This window comes from Oryx dammah, unplaced genomic scaffold (assembly GCF_014754425.2).
Source record: "Oryx dammah isolate SB20612 unplaced genomic scaffold, SCBI_Odam_1.1 HiC_scaffold_5, whole genome shotgun sequence".
Lineage (NCBI taxonomy): Eukaryota > Metazoa > Chordata > Mammalia > Artiodactyla > Bovidae > Oryx > Oryx dammah.
This window is the reverse complement of record NW_024070189.1, coordinates 87,826,330-87,840,263: the sequence shown is the minus strand read 5'-3', so window position 1 is coordinate 87,840,263 and position 13,934 is coordinate 87,826,330. Positions and strand designations below refer to the sequence as shown.

The 13,934-nt window shown below is 38.2% G+C and overlaps 1 protein-coding gene across 1 annotated transcript in view; it reads right to left on the bottom strand.

The window, feature by feature from the left end:
- The window catches only part of RAD50 (RAD50 double strand break repair protein), a 114,313-nt gene that overhangs the window by 42,973 nt on the left and 57,406 nt on the right, over positions 1-13,934 (bottom strand). Inside the window, exons 8-13 of the mRNA XM_040241825.1 lie at positions 13,351-13,544; positions 12,731-12,937; positions 11,484-11,666; positions 10,525-10,682; positions 4,180-4,355; positions 3,449-3,686 (exon numbers count right to left, since the gene is read on the bottom strand). Coding sequence (XP_040097759.1) covers positions 3,449-3,686; positions 4,180-4,355; positions 10,525-10,682; positions 11,484-11,666; positions 12,731-12,937; positions 13,351-13,544 — 1,156 coding nt within the window. The remainder of the gene's footprint in view (positions 1-3,448; positions 3,687-4,179; positions 4,356-10,524; positions 10,683-11,483; positions 11,667-12,730; positions 12,938-13,350; positions 13,545-13,934) is intronic.

The window sequence follows — 13,934 nt, the reverse complement described above, 5'->3', positions numbered from 1 at the left end:
CAGATAGGAGGATTAGCTACTATCTGGGTATTTTTCACTCAGGGTGTGTTACTGAAGGTGCAGTCAAGCTGTGAGCTGCAGTCATCTGAAGGTATTACTGCTGGAGAATCTGCTTCCAAATGGTACACTCACTCATGTGGTTGTTCAAAAGCCTCAGGTCCTCACCAAGTGGGTCCGTCCGCAGGGCTGCTCACAACACAGGAGCTGGCTTCCCCCAGATCCAAGAGAAAGAAAAGGAGAGCAGGAAGCTATAGTGTCTTCTATAATCTGATCCTCGAAGGAACATGTGATCACTTCTGTTGTATTTTACTAGTTACCCATCCTGGAACCCATCCTGGAACATGAGGGACAGCTACGCAAGAACGTGAATACCAGGAGGCAAGGATCGCTGGGGACCATCTTGCAGGCTGGCTACCACAAAGCACATCTTCCTGCATCTTTCTTCTCCTTTTCCTCACACTCCGCTTCAGTTTTCGAAGTCAACATATCCTCCTCATTTTTTGCTTTTAGAGTTTCTCTCACTTTCATCTATTCAAATGTAGGCCTTACAAATAGCTGTGAAAAGAAGAGAAGTGAAAAGCAAAGGAGAAAAGGAAAGATATAAGCATCTGAATGCAGAGTTCCAAAGAATAGCAAGGAGAGATAAGAAAGCCTTCCTCAGTGATCAGTGCAAAGATATAGAGGAAAACAACAGAATGGGAAAGACTAGTGATCTCTTCAAGAAAATCAGAGATACCAAGAGAACATTTCATGCAAAGATGGGCTCGATAAAGGACACAAATGGTATGGACCTAACAAAAGCAGAAGATGTTAAGAAGAGGTGGCAAGAATACACAGAAGAAGTGTACAAAATAGATCTTCATGACCAAGATAATCACGATGGTGTGATCACTCACCTAGAGCCAGACATCCTGGAATGTGAAGTCAAGTGGGCCTTAGAAAGCATCACTATGAACAGAGCTAGTGGAGGTGATGGAATTCCAGTTAAGCTATTTCAAATCCTGAAAGATGATGCTGTTAAAGTGCTGCACTCAATATGCCAACAAACTGGGAAAACTCAGCAGTGGCCACAGGACTGGAAAAGGTCAGTTTTCATTCCAATCCCAAGTAAAGGCAATGCCAAAGAACGCTCAAACTACTGCACAACTGCACTCATCTCACACGCTAGTAAAGTAATGCTCAAATTCTCTAATCCAGGCTTCAGCATTACGTGAACCATGAACTCCCTGATGTTCAAGCTGGTTTTAGAAAAGGCAGAGGAACCAGAGATCAAATTGTCAACATTTTCTGGATCACTGAAAAAGCAAGAGAGTTCCAGAAAAACATCTATTTCTGCTTTACTGACTACGCCAAAGCCTTTGACTGTGTGGATCACAATAAACTGTGGAAAATTCTTAAAGAAATGGGAATACCAGACCACCTGACCTGCCTCTTGAGAAACCTATATGCAGGTCAGGAAGTAACACTTAGAACTGGACATGGAACAACGGACTGGTTCCAAATAAGAAAAGGAGTACGTCAAGGCTGTATATTGTCACCCTGCTTATTTAACTTATATGCAGAGTACATCATGAGAAATGCTGGGCTGGAAGAAGCACAAGCTGGAACCAAGATTGCCGGGAGAAATATCAATAACCTCAGATATGCAGATGACACCACCCTTATGGCAGAAAGAGGAACTAAAAAGCCTCTTGATGAAAGTGAAAGAGGAGAGTGAAAAAGTTGGCTTAAAGCTCAACATTCAGAAAATAAAGATCATGGCATCCAGTCCCATCACTTCATGGGAAATAGATGGGGAATCAGTGGAAACAGTGTCAGACTTTATTTTTGAGGGCTCCAAAATCATTGTAGATGGTGACTGCAGCCATGAAATTAAAAGATGCTTACTCCTTGGAAGGAAAGTTATGACCAACCTAGATAGCACATTCAAAAGCAGAGACATTACTTTGCCAACAAAGGTCCGTCTAGTCAAGGCTATGGTTTTTCCAGTAGTCATGTATGGATGTGAGAGTTGGACTGTGAAGAAAGCTGAGCACCGAAGAACTGATGCTTTTGAACTGTGGTGTTGGAGAAGACGCTTGAGAGTCCCTTGGACTGCAAGGAGATCCAACCAGTCCATTCTGAAGGAGATCAGGCCTGGGTGTTCTTTGGAAGGACTGATGCTAAAGCTGAAACTCCAGTACTTTGGCCACCTCATGCGAAGAGTTGACTCATTGGAAAAGACTCTGATGCTGGAAGGGATTGGGGGCAGGAGGAGAAGGGGACGACAGAGGATGAGATGGCTGGATGGCATCACCAACTCAATGGACATGAGTTTGAGTGAACTCCGGGAGTTGGTGATGGACAGAAAGGCCTGGCATGCTGCGATTCATGGGGTCGCAAACAGTCGGACATGACTGGGCGACTGAGCTGAACTGAACATTAGATTAATTTTCCTAAAACACATTTTTCAATAAATCCCTGAGGATGGCTCCCCATCACCTAAAAGACTGTACCTAGGAATGAACATAATGCAGCTCTGTCTTCCCTACTTACAGGAGTCAGTCACTGCAGGTAAGTTCTCAAACTCCAGATGATGTTTCTACTGCAGCACATGTCTCACTCTTCCCCGTCTAAAGGATCTAACACTGGTCTAACTTCCCTCTCCCCTTTCCTTCTCTTAAATGAGTCAAATCAACTTTTCTGTGCTTTACATTCCTCCTCCTTCCCTCAAAATTCTACTCATTCTGTAGTCCACTGGCTTCTTTCTTCCTAACTAATGCATTTGTTTGAACCAATTAAGTTCTTTATCAAGTCTAGCTTTCTACATCTAATTATGAGCACTTTTTTCCTTACAAAGACCATCAGCTCCATGAAGGTCATGTCTTATTGGTCTCTGTGACCATTTTTGTGCTCTATGTTCTGGGAAATACCAAGGCAATCTTCACATACTCTCTGACTTGATTTTATTTGTAAATAGACCATCATCTGGATTTCTTATAGAAGAGAGGGAAAAATAAACAATAGAAATCATCTGTAATTCATTCTTTCTGGAAATGAGAAAGAATAAGTATAGTTTATGATCTGTCTCTTAAGTGGGGGGCTTTCCAGTACTTTAATTCTTCTGCTGGGTTTAGAAAGTGACACATCAGCTAACAGTCTGAAAATTTAATTTAAAAATTCTGCCCTCAACCCAAGTCTCAGGAATGAAACACACACACACACTCACACAGAGTAAAGAATGTATCCATCCTGTGAGTAGTTTAAGAAACAAACTTATTTTGAAACAAAACAATTCTTTCTTATCACATAAATTAACAGGAGAGGAACATTCTGGCTTAGATTCCTGACTTTAACCTTTATTCATTCAACTCTTGCTTACTGAATACCCACCCTATGCTAGGAGGTAGACAGGTATCTCTTACAGTGCTGCTGTACAGGCACGGTAACGGGAAATTGCTATTCTCACCTCATGGGCACTAGTCCCAGCATTTCATCACGCCGCTTTTCTTTTTTCTTTAACTCTGATTCTGTCGACTTGAGTTTATCTGGAGCAAGCCTCAGCTTAGACTGCAAATCACTGATGACTTCTTGTAATTCAGCTTCTGTCTGAAAACCTCTCTGACAGACAGGGCAACATGACTGGTTTTCATCCGTCAACTGAGTAATGAATTGGGAATAAACTGCCGTAGCTCCAGCCAACATGGCTATTTAAAAAACACACACATATATATATTCTCAGTGAAATGCATATAAAATATGGTTTTGTTAATATATTTCTATCCTTTTCTGTAAATACATGATACTCTTCTTGCTTTATAAACACACTATGAAAGAAATAAAAATTCTGACATTTAAATCTTCTCAAGGGCACACAATACATTCACATTTATATATTTTCTGGTTAACACAAAAAGTATAACAAAACTTATAGAGCTTGTTACGTGCCAGACACTATAATCTCATTTACTCCTCCCCAACATCCTGAGGCAATTATGTCCTCAGGTAATGAATCTGAAGTATAAAAAGTTTCAATCATCTGTCCAAAGTTATAAACCAAGTAGGTTGTAGAACCAGAACTGAAACTTGAGCCACCGGGCTCCAGCACCAAGTTTTTAAATCTCCCATCCTTAATAGCTACCTGTGAACAAAAATTCAAAAACATGAAAATGCCCTGATAACATAAAGATGGTAACTTACCTCGTTGTTTTGATGATTTTTCAATTTCTTCTTTAAGTCTGTCCAAGTCACTTTCAAAATCTTGGCTGCCACAGACATCAAACAGTTTGTCTTCATAGCTGGACAATTGCTCTTCCTTCCTTTTTAGCTCAGTATTTATATGATTTTTATTTTGCTCAGCTGAAGCTAGTTCCTTGCTAAAATAATAGATTACAATTTTAAAATATGAGAAATGAATTCAAAGTGTGAAGGCAGATACAAGACAAACTCTGCCAGAAAATACGACAAAAGTCTGCTGTGACCAGGTGCCTTTTCTTTTTTAGAAGTCACGGCAACAGTCCACTACTGCCTGCACTCTCCTCCTATAGTACACTGACTCACTCTGGCCAGACACCTGCTCCCAGAAAAATGTGAAAAGACCGAATTCTGCTTGGTCTGAGGGGGGATCGTGGTTTTACATCTTGCATTAAGAACCTTAGCAAGGAGAATATGTTCACAGATCTACTGGAGGGAGATTAGAAAAAAGGAGAGCATTCACTTAACTCTGTGTGAACCCTTTCAAAACTGTACTTCCATTCCTCCAGTAAAACGTTTCCTCTGTTCCCTCTTTGTTGCTGTCATCCAATGAGTTGGCCAAAAGGTTCTTTTGGTTTTAAAGTAAAAATAAAAGACATTTTTCATTTTCACCAAGAACTTTACTGAACAATGTATTTACTGTTTTGTTCCACTACCTTCTGCCATTTTCTAGGCAACTCATAATTCCATCTTCCAAAAACTTTATCATTTTGAGCAAAGAACTAGTTGTTCCAGGTGCCTTTTATGGTCTTCCAAAGAACTGAAATTTTTTCCATTAAGAGAATTTCAGTTGGTCTAATTTGAAGCTGTACTTGTTGGAACTGTTTGTTTTTTTGGAAAGAGTTAATAGTAGAGGATTCACTTCCAGTCCCACCATATACACAATATCAACTTCTTTGGATGAAGACTGGTCTTTGGTGTGTGGTTGGTGGTGTTCACTTTCCTTGACCCACAATCTCTTCCATTCCACATTATTGTACAGTATCCACTCTTCATTGCCTGTCATAATTTCTTTTAAAAATGGAACTTTTTGTTATGTTTAAGTAGAGAATTGCATGTGGAAATATGGTCAAGAAGGTTTTTTTCACTCAATTTATGTGGAAGCCAAACATCAAATCAATTAACACAACCAAGCTGGTGCAAATGATTTTCAAAGCTTGATGTGGATATTTTTAGTATGGCAGCTACATTCCATATGGCATAACACTGACTGTTCTCAACCAGAGTACCTTCTCTATATATGGCACAAATCTTTTTTTGTGTTTCAGTTGCATTTTTACTTTTCTTGAAATAACAAAGCATAATATGTGAAAATGTTGCTTTTCTCTTTCATCTTCAATACTAAAATGGCTACACAAAATTCGCCAATTTGGCGATGTTTTATTTATTTCTTTACTTTAAAAAGCATGCTGACGGGACAGCTGTCATCCTACAATTTAACAAAATTGCTCTGAATGAAGTTAAAGACAACCAGTGCTACCAGAGCCACCTTAGAGGAAACACCAAACAAACATCTTGGCCAAACCAGTTTTTACAACCTGATCACTCATTCTCTCTCATTCATCACAGACTTTGCTCACCAGTACAATTAATTTTCACTCCAACTCTTAAATATCATCCTAGCCAGCCTCCATGCCCATACAGATCAGGGGTTTTTGATTTACAGGTTTTGATACATTAGGTAAGTCATGTAATCAATTTAATGTATCATATTCAGCATATTTTGAAAAACTGAACATATTATGTAGAATATATTGGAGTGGACTGAGTGTAGTTAGTATTGGTACTATTTTAAGAAATCTGTTTCAGATAAATATGCATGAGTGCACACATGCCTCATCTTGATAATTTCCATTGTGAGTTGCAGTAAAAATTTGGGAAAAAATAACATGCAGATGATGCTTTCACCATCCTAGCCATTGAGCATGCTCATTAAGGTCACTATTTTAACAGCAGCACATACGTTTGGGCTCCTCCCTGGAAGAATAGTTTCTCAAGGCAAACCAGACAACACTCCCCTCTTGCTCTCACCCTGGCTCCCTGGGCGTTTGGTTCTCTTGCTCCTCTTCCTCTGCCTGCCAACAGTTTAAATGCTGGTGTTTTCCAGGAATCTGACTACAATTCTTTCTCTTCTCTTTGAATAACTCCAAGTTGACATGTACTACTGATGCCAATATCATCTGCAAAGCGACAATTTCCAATCTACTAAACCTCAAACTAATATTTTATTCCCTAACAGACATTTCCACAAGAAATACAAATTTAACATGGCCAAATTCACCATCTTCCTAAAAAATGTGTAGGATTTTTCACCCGCCTATCTAAACACCACTCAAGGTGATATTTCAAAAAAAACTGATCACTGTTTTTAAACTGTGGAAAAAAACAAAATTTAACACCTTAGCCATTTTAAATTGTATGGCATGGTGGTGTTAACTGTATGCACATTTTTGTGTAACAGATCTCTAAAGCTTTTTCATCTTACAAAACTGAACTCTATACCCACTGAACAACACACCCCACCCCACCCCGCCCTCATCCTCTGGCTACTCTGAACCTCCAATATATATACTTTCTGTATCTAAGAGTTTGACAACTTTGAATACTTCATTTAAGTGGAACCATGTAGTACTTTTTGTGACTAGTATACTTCACTTAAGATCCTCAAGGTTCATCAACACACAGAAGAATTTCCTTCTTTTACAAAGATAAATAATATTTCATTATACATATATCAAATTTTATTTATCTATTCATCCATCAATAAGCATTCAGGTTGCTTCCACCTGTTGGCTATTGTGAATAATGCTGCAGTGAACATGGACTAACAGGTATTTCCTTGAGATCATGTTTTCAATTGAATATATACCCACAAGTGGAACTGCTCAATCATCTGGTTATTCTTTCCCTAATTTTTGAAGAACCTCCAAGGTTTTCTACAGTAATTGCACCATTTTACATTCCCACGAATAGTGCACAGAGTTCCAATTTCTCAACATGCTCAACACTTGTTTTCTGAGTTTTTTAAAAACTTATTTTATTTAATTGAAGTATAGTTGATTTACAGTGTGTTAGTGTTAGCTGCACAGCAAAGTGAGTCTGTTATATACATATTACTCTTTCATTTTCTATTATAGGTTATTATAACATACTACTGTACTTCCTATTGTTTTGATAACTGTCATCCTAACCAGTATGGAGTGATATATCACCATGGTTTTGATTTGCATTTCCTTAATGATTAGCGATTCTGAGTATCTTTTTATATGCTTGTTGGCTAGTTGTATATCTATTGGAGAAATTGCTCTTCAAGTCCTTTGACATTTTTTAATCTGGGTATTTGTTTTTTCATTACCAAATTGTAGGAGTTCTTTATATATTCTGGATATTAACCCCTAACTGTTATATTTATTGTTCATATTGTTCATGGAAAAGGCAAAAAGATATGACACTGGAAGATGAGCCCACCAGGTTGGTAGGGGTCCAATATGCTACCGGGAAATAGTGAAGAAATAGCTCTAGAAAGAATGAAGAGGCTGGGTCAAAGTGGAAATGATGCTCAGTTGTGGATGTAACTTGTGGTAAAAGTAAAGTCTGATGCAGCAAAGAACAATACTGCGTAGGAACCTAGAATGTTAGGTCCATGAATCAAGGTAAATTGGATGTGGTCAAGCAGGAGATGGCAAGAGTGAACATCGACACTTTAGGAAACAGTGAAGTAAAATGGATAGGAATGAGCAAATTTGACTCAGATGACCGTTATATCTACTACTGTGGGCAAGAATCCCTTAGAAGAAATGGAGCAGCCCTCATAGTCAACAAGAGAGTCCAAAATGCAGTTGATGTTAGTGTTCAGTTGCTTAGTCATATCTGACTCTCTGCAACTTCATGGACTGCAGCATGCCAGGCTTCCCTGTCCTTCACCATCTCCCGGAGTTTGCTCACACTCATGTCCATTGAGTCGGTGATGCCATCCAACCATCTCATCCTCTGTCGCCCCCTTCTCCTCATGCCCTCAATCTTTCCTAGCATCAGGGTCTTTTCAATGAGTCAGCTCTTTGCATCAGTGCAGTACCTGGGTGCAATCTCAAAAGAAACAGAATGATCTTGGCTTGTTTCCAAGGCAAACCATTCAAGATCACTATAATCCAAGTCTGTGCCCCAACCTCTAATGCCAAAGAAGCTGAAGTCATACAGTTCTGTGAAGACCTACAAGACCTTCTAGAACTAAAACCAAAAAAAGATATCTTTTTCTTCATAGGGGATTGGAATGCAAAACTAGGAAGTCAGGAGACACCTGGAGTAACAAGCAAGTTTGGCCTTGGAGTACAAAATGAAGCAGGGCAAAAAATAATGGAGTTTTGCCTAGAGAACACACTGGTCATAGCAAATACCATCTTCCAACAACACAAGAGATGACTATACACATGGACATCACCAGATGGTCAATACCAAAGTCAGACTGATTACATCCTTTGCAGGTGAAGATGGAGAAACTCTATACAGTCAGCAAAAACAAGACCTGGAGCTGACTGTGACTCACATCATGAACTCCTTATTGCAAAATTCAGAAAGCAGGGAAAACCACTAGACGATTCAGGTATGACCTAAATCAAATCCATTATGATTATACAGTGGAGATGACAAATAGATTCAAGAGATTAGATCTGGTGGACAGAGTCCCTGAAGAACTATGGATGGAGGTTCGTAACACTAGAAGTGACCAAAACTATCCCAAAGAACAAGAAATGCGAACAAGAAATGCAAGGAGCCAAAATGGTTGTCTGAGGAGGCCTTACATATAGCCGAGAAAAGAGAAACGAAAGGTAAAGGAGAAAGGGAAAGATATTTTCAACTGAATGCAGAGTTCTAGAGAGTATCAGGGAGAGATAAGAAAGCCTTCTTAGGTGAACAATGCACATAAATAAAGGGAAACAATAGAATGGGAAAAATTACAGATTTCTTTAAGGAAACCAGAGATACCAAGTGAACATTTCAGGCAAAGGTGGGCATAATAAAGGACAGAAACAGCAAGGTCCTAACAGAAGCAGAAGAGGTGACTAGAATACACAGAAGAACTACAAAAACAGGTCTTAATGATCCAGATAATCATGATGGTATGGTCACCTAGACAATGTATTAAAAAGCAGTGACATCACTTTGCCGACAAAGGTCCATATAGTCAAAACTGGTTTTTCCCTGGTGGCTCAGACAGTAAACAATCTGCCTGCAGTGCAGGAGATCCAGGTTTAATTCATGGGTTGAGAAGATCCTCTGGAGAAGGGAATGACTACCCACTCCAGTATTCCTGCCTGGAGAATTCCAAGGACAAAGGAGCCTGGCAGGCTAGTCCATGGGGTCACAAAGATTCGGACACAACTGACTGACTTTCATCATTTCATTTTATAATTTTTCCAACAGTCATGTATGGGTGAGAGTTGGACCATAAAGAAGGATGAGTGCTGAAGAATTGATGCTTTTGAAATGTGGCGCTAGAGAAAACTCGAGAGTCCCTTGGACAGCAAGGAGATCAAACCAGTCAGTCCTAAAGGAAATCAACCTTGAATATTCACTGGAAGGACTGATGCTGAAACTGAAGCTTCAATACTCTGCCCACCTGATGCAAAGAGCAACTCACTGGAAAAGACCCTGATGCAGGGAAAGACTGAGAGCAGGAGGAGGGGCAACAGAGGATGAGATGGTTGGATGGCATCACCAACTCCATGGACATGAGTTTGAGCAAAGTCTGGGAGATAGTGAAGGACAGGGAACCCTGGCATGCTGCAGTCCATGGGACTGCAAAGAGTTGAACATGACTTAAGTGACTGAACAACAACCTCCACACCTAAACAGATATATCATTTGCAAACATTTTCTCCCATTACGTGGATTGCCTTTACCCTCTGTTGTGTAGCAGTTTTTAAATATGATGTAGTCCCATCTGTCTAGCTTTGCTTCTGCTGCCTGTGCTTTTGGGGTCATAACCAAGAAATCAATGCCAATTTCAAGATAACGAAACTTGTCCCCACATTACCTTTTAGGAGTTTTGTATTTTCAAGTCTCACTTTTTACACAGGAATATTTTAATTCTTTCTCTTAGTTCTGCAAACTTTTAAGGAACAAGAAGCTCAAATCACTGTTGCCATTTTACTTAATTTGTAAAATTTAGGAGAATCAAATTCAATTAATAAGACATACCATTTAATGATAACAAACTATTTCAAAACAATTAAAAATGAAAGCAAGACATAAGAGACTTCTATTACATCTTCAAGTGTTATAACTACTTACTTCAACTTGGCAAGTCTGTCCCTAGTCTGGTTAATTTCTTTTGATTTACTATGAAGCCAGTCTTCAAGCTGTTTTTTGTTGGGAAAATATCCTAACAACGAAGTTAATTCATCACTATGCCTGTATTTTATTTTTCTGATTTGTTCATCTTTGTCAGCCTAAAGGGAAAAAAAAAAATCTTTAAAAAATAAAACTCAGTATCTCCACATTACATAAAGAATAAAAACAAATTTTAGACTGATTACAGTTCTAGGCTTAAAAATAAAACTGAAAATGCAAGGAGAAAAAGAAAAATCATTTTTAATTTTGGCTGTGCTATGCAGCTTGTGGGATATCTCAGTTGCCTCACCAAGGACTGAACCTGGACCATGGCAGCAGTGAAACTGCCAATAATACTTGGCCACCAGGGAGCTCTTAAAAATTTCTTACAGTATTAGAGGAAAGAATAACAGGTCTGATGACACAAAAATTAAAACTTCTGTATGTGTATGCTCAATCTCTCAGCCATGTCTGACTTTTTGTGACCCCATGGACTTTAGCCTGCCAGGCTCCTCTGTCCATGGAAGTCTCCATGGAAGAACACTGGAATAGACTGCCATTCCCTTCTCCAGGGGATCTTCCTGGCCCAGGGATCAAACCTGAGTCTCTTGAGCTTCCTGCACTGGAAGGCAGATTCTTTACCACTGAGTCACTTGAGAAGATCAAAATTTCTGTATGATATATGATAAAAATTAATAGAAATGTACATGTGTGTGTTTGTGTAAACACTTTTGTACTGTTATCTTTTGTAGAGTACAGTTTTTAAGCTTGAAAGTCTATTTTATAGAGCATAAAGCTCACTTAACCCTTAAAATATAAAGCCAATACCAACTAAATACTTCATAGTATAACAACTATGAATGTAAGATAAACTGTTTTAAACACCAGAGAGTATAATTAGAATAAACAGAAGGTCATACTTTGTCTTTGGTGAGCATCTCCATCTGGGTGCGTGCTGCTGTGTGATGGTTTAGCTGCTCCATCTCCTGGTCCAACTTACGCAGGGTCCTGTCTAGGTCTGCTTTCTCATTTTGAAGGCTTATTACTTCTGTTTTTAGAGTTTCTACATTGCTGTTTTTCTCAGCCTTGCTTAGCTCACGCTCCTTATTGATAATTCAAACAAAGGAACAGATTTATACGTTTTGGGTTAAAATGATGGCAGAGTGTATTAGAAATCAGCTACTCCTCAGAATGGTCAAAATATTAGTTTGATTTTATTCAACAACAGAAAAACAGAAGGAATAAACTTTTTAAGAAATATCTTACAAAGTTACCTTACTATAAGAGTAGAGACTTAGTAAATAAATCTACAAGAGTCAAACAGGAGTGAAAATGAAAATTAGTGCAAAATTAAGAAAAATATGCCTAAGTATACAGTTCAGTGACTCTTCAGTCAATAATTAAGCATTTATCAAGGAAGTATGTAACTCAACACACACTGCCTAGCGTACAGAAAATGTGATGTGGTCCCTGACCAGTATCTCTCCATCACAACAGTCCAATATTGTGATCAAGGGTTAAACTGACAAAAATAGACGCTATCAGTTAAGTTTGGGAGAAAAAAAAACAAGAACACTTAGATTATCAAGATGGGACCTAAAGGGGGATTTACCGAGTTTTAGGATGCTTATTAACAGAGACAGGAGGGAAGAGAACAGATTAGGAATGGAGAAGAAATTTTGGAAATTCACCAAAGGAAGTGGGCTAAGGAAGTTTCTACCACAGAAAAAGTGGTAACATGGCAATAATCATATATCTAATCAATATTTAATCATAATATCTACAGTGTGTGGAACCTAGAGGGAAAATACTACTTTTTTAAAACTGAGACAAGTGGTTCTCAACTAACGTACTTGTAAGAATCACCCAGTTCTGTTTTGAACACACATTTCCACATCCCACTCTCAAGGGACTTTTATTTGGAAGGTTTAAGATCTAAGCTTAAGTATTTTTTTTAAACCTTCCTTAGATGATTCTCATTTTCAGCACACCAGGTTTCAGGATTAGAGATGGGTGATTAAGACAGTCAAATAAATTCATTTTATAGGAGACTGACAGACAAGGTTGACATTTTAATTAAAATGCCATAATCTTAGGACTAGCAAAAGATAAAATACTTCCAAATATCTTACACCTTAAAATTACTGGATTACACAGAGTATCTTACAGCTTTTGTGAGCTCCTGGTCCAGTTCAAGAATCCTGTCTGAAGAGCCTTCCAACTGCTGTAAATCGTATTTCACATTTTTCAGCTCATTCTGCTTCTTAGTTAGGATTTCTGACTTTAGCTCAATTATTCTTCCCAGTCCAGTTTTCTTATCCCTTATCTCATCTATTTGTTTTTGTTTCAGAGCCTCTTTTCGTGTGAAGTCATTCTAAATACATAGCAAGAAGCATAAGCATTAATTTTTCCCAAAAAAACACCACTAAGGAAAAGTTTCTTTGATGCAAAAGTAATATAATTTGAGGAAAATACAGAAAAGCATAAAAAATGTAATGAGTATCATTCAGAGATGATTATTATTAACTATGAGCAAACTTCTTCAAAATTAACTTTAAAAAGAACTTTTACCTAAAATCAAATAAGAAACATAGGTCTGTATTTCCTCTGTACTTTTACAATTATAAAGTTTACAAAATTTGCTTCCATAAAGGTTTTAATTTTACCTCATAGCTAATTTTAATGGATAACATTAATCCAAAAATATGACAAAATAAGATCCACCCAAAAATTAAAACAATTCAACTAGACAATGTGATACAAACAAAAGAAAATAACAGTATTTACCAACAGTTGGCTGGCAGTTTCTGATTCCTTTTCCTGCCTCTCTCTCACAAGCTTGTGAAAATTTTTTATCTGTCTTTCACTGAACGGTCCGAGCTCAAAGCCATCCAATTCTAGTTGTGTTGCCAAAGACTGAATTAATGAATCTCTAGCTTGCATATGTTCCTGATGACGATCTGCTTGTAGTTGTAGACGGCCTTTAAAACACATAATCATAGTAATTCTTTTATCAGTTGATTTTTTTTAAATTGAAATAATTGTACATTACATGCAATTGTAAAAAAAAATAATAGAACAAGATCTCTTATATCCTTTGCTCAGTTTCCCCAATGGTAACTATATTATTGAGATACAGTAAGAAATCCATATTTGGGAAAAAATGGAAGCAGTGACAGATTTTCTGTTCTTCGGCTCCAGAATCACTGTGGATGGTGACTGCAGCCGTGAAATTAAAAGACACTTGCTTCTTTCAGAAGGAAGGAAAGCTATGCCCAACCTAGTGAGTTAGTGAGTGAAGTCGCTCAGTCGTGTCCGACTCTTTGCGACCCCATGGACTATAGCCTACCAGGCTCCTCCATCTGTGGGAT